This window comes from Nestor notabilis, unplaced genomic scaffold, assembly GCF_000696875.1.
Source record: "Nestor notabilis isolate BGI_N333 unplaced genomic scaffold, ASM69687v1 scaffold22920, whole genome shotgun sequence".
Lineage (NCBI taxonomy): Eukaryota > Metazoa > Chordata > Aves > Psittaciformes > Psittacidae > Nestor > Nestor notabilis.
This window is the reverse complement of record NW_009911883.1, coordinates 5,509-13,994: the sequence shown is the minus strand read 5'-3', so window position 1 is coordinate 13,994 and position 8,486 is coordinate 5,509. Positions and strand designations below refer to the sequence as shown.

The 8,486-nt window shown below is 56.7% G+C and overlaps 1 protein-coding gene across 1 annotated transcript in view; it reads right to left on the bottom strand.

Moving 5' to 3' along the window:
- The window catches only part of ACOT11 (acyl-CoA thioesterase 11), a gene marked incomplete at its 3' end in the record, with an annotated part of 9,204 nt that extends 1,063 nt beyond the window's left edge, over nucleotides 1-8,141 (bottom strand). The window contains exons 1-12 of the mRNA XM_010016860.1: nucleotides 7,947-8,141; nucleotides 7,033-7,102; nucleotides 3,628-3,688; nucleotides 3,360-3,461; nucleotides 2,894-3,029; nucleotides 2,476-2,632; nucleotides 2,022-2,141; nucleotides 1,795-1,939; nucleotides 783-838; nucleotides 590-656; nucleotides 416-499; nucleotides 177-310 (exon numbers count right to left, since the gene is read on the bottom strand). Coding sequence (XP_010015162.1) covers nucleotides 177-310; nucleotides 416-499; nucleotides 590-656; nucleotides 783-838; nucleotides 1,795-1,939; nucleotides 2,022-2,141; nucleotides 2,476-2,632; nucleotides 2,894-3,029; nucleotides 3,360-3,461; nucleotides 3,628-3,688; nucleotides 7,033-7,102; nucleotides 7,947-8,085 — 1,271 coding nt within the window. The remainder of the gene's footprint in view (nucleotides 1-176; nucleotides 311-415; nucleotides 500-589; nucleotides 657-782; nucleotides 839-1,794; nucleotides 1,940-2,021; nucleotides 2,142-2,475; nucleotides 2,633-2,893; nucleotides 3,030-3,359; nucleotides 3,462-3,627; nucleotides 3,689-7,032; nucleotides 7,103-7,946) is intronic.
- Between the last annotated feature and the right edge of the window lie 345 nt (nucleotides 8,142-8,486).

The window sequence follows — 8,486 nt, the reverse complement described above, 5'->3', positions numbered from 1 at the left end:
GGTCTCCACGCAGCTTCTCTTCTCCAGGCTGAACAGCCCCAACTTTCTCAGCCTGTCTCCATATGGGAGATGCTCCAGCTCATGCTCCTGGGGAAGCCCAAAGTGATGTTCATCAACAAGCCTTAAACTTAGGGATGTGGTTCTTGGCAAGGGCACGGAATCCCTGCAGCACTCACAGGTAGTGGCTGTCCCACTCGTGCCGGCGCCGCAGGTCGGAGAGCAGGGAGAAGGCTTGGCAAGCGGCGATGCGGACCGACATCTCGATGCGGAAGGAGAGGAACTTGTCCTCCTCCAGCGTGTACATCTGCACCTTGGGGAGCACAGAGCACAGGCTGGGACACGTCCACCACCACCATGGGTTGCCCATGATTTGGAGGTGAGGAGCAGCTCGGGGGGAAGGGACAGGGTTTGGTACCTTTTCCTTTTCTCTGGCCAGTGCCCAGTTCGCTTTGGCCACGAGCATCTTCAGTGCAGAGACGTTGTTGTAGCTCAGATAAACCTGGGGCAGGGGCAGCACGTCAGGGGCAGGAAAAGGGGGGAGCAGGAAAAGGGGGGGCACAAGCAGTGACTCCCACAGAGCAGCACCTACCTTGTTGCTTTGGTCCCAGGGCACAGATAGCGGCACTTCGGTCTGTTTGCAGGAGACAACGTATTTTCTACAGGAAAGGAAGAGTTTTCCTTATGGTGGAACACACAACACACAGACTGTCCCTGAAACCCAGTGCTGAGCCCCTTTCTCCTCCCTCCTCCATCCCTGCATCCCATTTGCTTTTCTGGCTCACCGGTCCAGCCGAATCTTTTTCCTAGCGCTGGCTTCTCTGTACCTCCTCTCTCCATCCTGGTAAATAGGAAAAGAACATTAGGTTAATAGGAAAAGGAGGGAAAAAACCCAAACACGTGTATTTTTGGGAGTGGGCAAAGCATTCTGCAGAGAAGGGCTGGAAGGTGAAGCCCCTGCATTCACTGGGTGCTGGTTAGTGGTGGTTAGTGATGAACCATGAGCTATTTCAGCACTGCTGCTGTGCTGTGATCAAGCAACAGGCGCTGGCACATTAGGAAAAACCTCTTGCTGGGGCTGCAGACCTGCAAACAGCCCCTGAGACACAAATCACATCCCCTGGCACACGCAAATGGCCCCTCCTGGGGAAATAAAACCACCCCAAATGCAGCCTATTCCAAAGCAAGCGCTTGGGCAGTGTTCTAAAGTAAGTGGGCTCTCCTGGCTCTGGCTGCGAGGTGCTCTCCTGCCTAGGTTTAAGGCATCAAAACCACCAGGTAGGTGGGCATGGAGCAGCCAAGGGGAAGGCAATGGCATCGCTTGCTCGTGCTATGATGTACCCTGAGATGTGCAGACGTTTGCTTCACTGCTGTGCTTGTGTGATAGGTTTTCTTAAACCTTTGGATTTGATCAGATCATTGATTATGATGCTTTGAGAGGTAAAAGCAACCTGAGAGGTTTGCATTCTTTCCCCTACGTGATAGAAAAGAGCTGGGACTTGTAGGCAGTATTCTGCTCAGCCCTCCATGCCTCCTACATCTCCATCTCTGCACGGACAAGTGGTTTGTTTTACTATTAGTTACAGTAAAATAACTAATTTAGTTATTTTAGGGTTATAACTAGCAAATGGGTTGCTAGTTATATTGAGCAACCCATTTAATCCACTCACTATCGAGCAATTTCCTTCGCATCATCATAGAACTGCCCTTGTTTTGCTGTGAATCTCAGGGCTAAGCAGGATTCCCGGGGCTCCCATGCCATGGTGGTGGTGGGAAGACAGCCCTGCCCATCCTTACCCCCTGCTCGGGTGCCAGCATGGGCAGGGTGCGGGGCCGCCCCTCCTGGTCCAGCACCACGAAGGTCATGAAGGCGCTGTTGATGTGCCTGCGGCTGATGGACATCTCCTGGCCGTACGCCTCGGCACAGACCCCCACCTCCATGCTGGGATGGAGAGAAGAGAAGAGGTGAGGGTGTGGAAGGCACCAGGAGGGAGGGATGGGGGCCCTCCATCACCAGCACCAACCTGTTTTTGAAGGAGTTGTTGACGATGGCTTTGAGCACCAGGCGATCCCCGACCTGCGATGGTCCCCGAAAGTGGAACATCTCGATGGCCCGCAGCGTGGGATGCGCATGGCACAGGCGGCTGCAGGGGGACAAGTGTTACCCACCAGCCGTGGAGACATGCTCCAGCAGCCCTGTGCACCCTCCCTGACCCAGACAGAGATGAGGAGACCCCCAAAAATGTCACCACTGGATTTCATCCACCAAAACCAGCCACTAGAAGGCACAATAAGGAGACTCTGGTGAGCGTGAATCCTTCCCTGGGCTGCTCCAGCACCATGAACCCATGGAATTCCCTGTACAGCATCACCCAAGGCTGATGTGCTGGGCACCATCCCTTTGGAGTGTCCCTACAACCCAGGCTGTGTGTCCCCTCCAGGCATGCCACCCTCCACCCCAAATCCCTGTCAGGTCACCTGGCAGCGATGGTGGCCACATTCTCCATCCAGGCCATGATCTGCCCTCCGAAGGTGTTGCCCTGATGGTTGGCATGTGGAGGCAGCACCAGCTCCACGCTCTCCACACGTGTCTTTTCTGCTGGTACTGCCACGCTGCCATCCCGTGTCTCCAGCTCTGCCACGGGAGGAGAATGGGGCTCAGCACGATGGCCAGGCAGTGGGACTCTGCTACCAGCACCCCACCAGCACTTCCCTCCTCTCCCCATGGCCACCTTCCCATTGCATCAACGTCCCACACCTCCTGCTTGCGGGTTTGGGATGATGGGGCTGATCCCTACCCCTCCACAGCCAGGACATTCCCGAGCCTCTCACCACTCTCCTCCAACAGCACTGGGGCTATTTTGGGGCTGGAAGCTTGGGCTGTAGGACACGGTACCGGTTTCATGGGGGCTGCGGGTGAGGAGGTCCTTGAGGGTGTCCTTGTGGACCAGGCGCATGCGGCGGCGCTCGGCAGCGATGCTGTGCTCTATCTTCTCCTCCTCCGTCTGCGGGATCAGTGGCTTCAGCTTCACCTGCAGAGGGAACACAGGCAGGATGCAGCCCCGCTGCAGGAAGAGGCAGGGCTCCTTTGGATGCCATACATCCCCCTGTTTGTGTGTCAGAGCTCCTCTCACGTTATATTACAGCTGCTTGTGGAAGAGCCAGAGGAGAAAGGGCTCCTATAGACACGTAGGGATCCCCACGGGGTTGTCCTCAAGCACAGGATAAGGCATAGCCATGAAGCAACAGCACATGCCGTGCTGGGAAGCTGAATCCAACCCATATATTCCCAGAGAGGCCATTTCCTCACTGTCTCAGTGCAGGGACCATTCAAGCCCCCACAGCCTCCGCCTGCCTCTCACCTTGGTGCCGGAGGAGCTGTGTGCCACGAAGGTGGCGTACGCCTTGCAGATGCTGTAGTGCTTCCCGCTGCACAGGTCCTCGTAGCTCACCTGGATGCCCACCTAGGAGAGGGCACAGCACCCCTGAGAGCCGGCTCTGCTCCCCAGGGACCCACATCCAACAAGATCCCACAGGGGATCAACACACGGGATCAGAGCTGGGAACAGGCACACGGCGAGGGGGGATATAGGCAGGGATAGGAGGGGAAGGCAGGGGCAGCACACCAACCTCCATGCTGGAGTTAAAGGCTCGGTTCACTTTAGCTTTGATGTTGACAACTTGCCCAACACTGAAAAACAGAAAGAGGAGAGAGAACCTGGGGGTTACTGGGGGATGACAGCCCATGGTCATCAAGCACACAAGCCCGTGCCGAGCAGCTCCTCACTGAGGTGCTGCAGTGTTAACAGTGCTGTGGTAGAGGCTGCCTGGGATGGTGGGGACATGCTGGGATGGCCATCAGGACATGGAGACAGCCACCTCCGAAACGTGGGAGTCCATATGGGTCCAGCACAGCAGTGAGATGTCATCCCCAAGCAGTGCAAATGGGTCCCAGTCTGGGCTGCTGCTGGGACACTGGAGGGGTGCAGAAGTGCCCAAGGCTTGCTTGGTACCCTCACCATGTGCTCCTGCCAGAGCAAACGGCTCTTCACATGTGCTGTCCTGCTCCATAGGGGCACCTATGAGGCCTCCCCATGGGCCCTCAGCTGGCGGCAGCAGCAGTCTCAAAGCTGCAGGCACCTTGACTGCTCCCATCCCTTCTCCTCTCCAGGGCCTCCCAGCAACAGGCACCTTGGGATACCAGGAGATGGCAGGAGGCAGGATCCAGCCAGGGGCATTTTGCACCACCTCTTACATGAAACGTGGGCTGGCAGCAAACTGCTGCTCACAGGGTCCAGGAGCTCTCCTCTGCGCCTTCAGTAGGTTTCAGAGTGAACACACAGTTTCAGCTCTGCAGCCTAACCTGCTCCAGACTGGTACCAACCAAATGAGCAAATGCAGCTCATTGGTGACACTGAGAGCAAACAGTCTTTACCAAATGCATTATCAAATCAGGAATATTCCTTGTATCCTAAAAGAGACCAATGCTAGAAAACTCGGTGGAAAATTAAACCCTACAACCACCACTGCAGGTTTGCAGTGTCGAGGACTCAAAACCAGAGGCGAGGAAGAGTCAGTGTGTGCTTCAGCACCATGACTTCCCCCTTGTCCCCACGCATGATGTCTGGCTCGAAACACCCATCATCATCTCAGCTACATGACATGCTTTGCACATTGGCTCTGGCTGGAGCAGGGGCAGCATGAGGCTGGGCTGGTGCCCCCAAGCATCCCCCAACATGGACCACCAGCAGCGCTGTGGCATGCCAAGACATTAGTGTGGTTACATGGGCAGCCTCTGTCCACCTCCCAGGCCCTGCGTGTCAGTGGGGTTACTGCTCCCGACTCACACACATCCATACCCGACACCGCTCCTCCCGTCCCGCTGCCCAGGAGTGTTTAGATACGGCTGGCTGGTGCAAAAAGAGAGAGCAAGAGGGGGGGACAGGGTTAGAGGCGATGGGAGCAGTCGCATGGATGCTCCAGATGGGTTTGCAGCAATGGGCATGTGGGGCAGGCGTGTTGGCAGCCCCAGTTGTACATCGTGCAGCCCCCAAAATGCTTCATCTTCTCTCTCCCTATCAAGCCAGTGCCATAAAGCCACAGGAACCCCAGCTCAGGGGTATGTGAAATCCTCCTGGGACGCTGCGCTTACATGCAGGAAGGGCTGAGGGATGGGCAGCATCAGTGAGTTTTCATGTCAGTGATGTTCTGGGGTGTCCTCTGAGCCCCCAAGCACTGACAGCTCCTCCCTGCCCGTCCCTCACAGTGGGAGGGTGGCAGAAAGCACAAGCAGCAGAGTGAGGAGGAGAGTTGACAGCAAATGCTGCCCGAAGCTCCTCTGCCTTCAAAGAGCTCTGTGACAAATCCCTGCCAGGCCCCTCACTCGGAGCATTAAGCTGGACAACAGAGAGTGGGATCTGAGCCAGAAGCAGCACAAATCCCTGACCCCTTGGAGCGGTGCCTGACTCGCCCCCGAGGAGGGACAAATGCCTTGCAGGGATTGATTTAGTGCTCGGGAGTGGGGATCGCATCTGTCCTCCCAATCCCAAATCCTATGGGGAAAAGCTTCCCAAGCAAAGCTGCCTCAGGAGCTGGGGCACCCACTGAGCCTCCTTGGTGCAGGACATTGACCCCAGTGGTGCCACCTCCACTGGTGTCACAGGGGGTGCACAATATCCCCATGCCATGGCTTTGGTATGCAGCAGAGCCACAGGGTGATGGGCAGCTCAGCCAGCACCCCGATGTGAGATGACGAAAGTGGGAGTTTAGTGTTTCCTGGGGATGACAGTGAAACCCAAGAGTTGGAATTCCTGGCACCAAACAAATCATCTGACAGCCTGGGACCCCAGCGCCAGCCCTGTGTGCCCGCGCTGGCCTTTGCCCCAGTGGGCAGATAGATGTGCACGGTGGGGAGCTATTGGGGAGCATAGACCCTAGAGAATCACAGACTAGTTTGGGCTGGAAGGGACCTTAAAGCTCATCCAGTTCCAAGCGCTACCACGGGCAGGGACACCTTCCACTAGAGCAGGTTGCTCCAAACCCCTGTGTCCAACCTGGCCTTGAACACTGCCAGGGATGGGGCAGCCACAGCTTCTCTGGGCACCCTGTGCCAGCGCCTCAGCACCCTCATAGTGAAGAACTTCTGCCTTGTATCTATCCTGAATCTCCCCTGTTTAAGTTTTAGCCCATTAAACCCTATACTGCATGGCTTGCTCAGCCTTTGGCCAGCAGATCCCCAGGGGATGCCAAAGGTGCACCAAAACCCTGCACAAAACACCCGGAGAGACCCCTGAGATGGTACCCAGGGGGTGAGCAGGCGGGCATCCCGCTGCACAGGGGAAAAGAGGGGCTCTGAGAGATGGATAAAGGTGGGTGGCAGTACCTGGGCTTACTAGGGGTAGTAAGGGAGGAGTATACCTTGGGCATATAAAACCTATGCCTGGTGGGAATGGTCTTGACACCAGGAGCCTGCGGTGGACAAAAGCAGATCCCTGGCAGGGTGCATGTCTCCTCTGTACTGCAACACCCTCATGTCAGGAGAAACGTCCCCAGCAGCACAGCAGCACGCATGGGGGTGGGCACCTCCGGGTTGCCAGGACAAGTTTGGGAGAGGATTTTGGCCAGGCAAAGCTCATGTCACCAAGCAACATGCAGGGAGGTCCCATTGCCCAGCACTGGGCCCCACCGCACGCAGCCACCCACTAGGCTGCTGCAGAGGCACGATGTGCCAGAGTCAAGTTTTCCAGAGCTGTGTGTTGAACAAAGCCAGGGAGGAGCTGGGATGGGGGGGGAATACCGGGAAGCCAACCCAGTAGGAGCTCCCCAGGCAACCAGACAGCAGATAAATCAGAGCAGACAGTTGGTCCACAGCCCTGCAGCGGAGCCGGAGCCTCAATCCCTGCCTGCCCTCTGAGCATCTCCTCCCCTCCGGGCATGCTGCTCCCTGTCCCAGCTCCTGCCCCACTCTGTTTCACATTGCACCCAGCAGACGGGGTGAAAACATCCGCTTTCCCCCCACACATGCAGAGTATTTACCTAATGGTATGCTCGAAATAGATATCATCCATGGAAGCTGTGACGCACGGGCAGCCAGCGTGTCTCTCGGCTGGAAAGGAAAAGCAAACTGCATCAGCAACGTGCCAAGAGGGTCCTCTGCCCCTCACCACTGCCTCGGGGCTGGTGACATCAATGAAACCCTGCCTCATGTCCCTTTTCCTGCTCCTGCTGAGTTTGCAGGGGACAAGAGGAGGGTTTAGGGCTTCTACGGTGTGGGTATGCAGATGATTTTAGGGTATGGGGGTGTGTTGTAACTAGGAGGCACCTTACCCTGCTGTTTGCCTTCCCTCCATGCCTTCAGCCACTGCAGGGATCCACAGGCAGCCGATAACATCTCCCCATACACAGCAAATACTTTAAAGCTGGCCTGGCTTGCCCTTGGGACTCCAGGAACCTCAAGCTGCCAAAATGCCCCAGGAACCTCATCAAACTGCCAAAATCATCCCTTTTCCTGCCATAACCTCCCTGTGCTCAGTGACCTGCGATGTGCTTGGAAGGGTGGCTGATCTGGTGAGCCCCATCACTTCCCACCAAACAGAGGAGCTCAGCCCTGTCCATCAGAGCCCTCCATCCACTGCCAGGATGCCAGGGATGTTTCCACCCTGGTCCTTGCCATGCCCTGCGCACCAGGCAAGGACAAGGGCAGCGTTTTGGAAGAAGCAGGCGTCAATGCTGATCTGTCCCCAAGCAAGTGTGTGTGCTGCAGCGCACGTCTCCTCCCCCTCTCATCCTGCTGCTGTTTGCTCTCTAATTACTCAGCAAAATGGCATGATGTGGCTCCCCAGCTCCCAGGGACGGCGCTGGACCACTGGGCGTGCTGCGGATGAGCACCGCGTCCCTTCCATCCCATCCCGGCAGGATGATAGCTCCGTTGGGAGCAGAGGATGGCTTACCGGAGAGGCATGCGGCCGTGTCGATCCACTTGAGCAGCTGGCCGATGCTGAGCTCGCCGCGGTGGTTGGTGTGGCAGGGCAGCACCAGTTGGCTCATCTGCACCTCGGTGGGGTTGCGGGGATGCGAAGGGCTCGCCATGGCCCCCGCTGCCTCCTCCCGCTCCCCTGGATCCTGGGAACACGGTGGAGAGGTGGAGCCCTGCGGGGAATGAGCTCTAGTTTACCCAAATGGGAGGAAAATCATTGGGAAAACAGTGACCCACGCAGCCCATTGGAATCCCAGCAATGCACAGACCCAGGCACCACCAAAAACCACCCAGCCCTCACCAAGGACAAGATGCCCAAAGCCAAAAGGAATAAAAATCCCTATAAAAAGGGCTCCATGAGGGTTTCCTGCAGCTTTCCAGCCCATTTCCCTGCTCTTCCCGCCTGAAAACCCTTCCCAAAGTCCATCAACTCTCTGGGAAGGAATTTTGCTCCCCCAACAGCTTCATTTTTAGGATGCCACAGCAAAGGGTGGCTTTGCACTCTCAGAGCTTG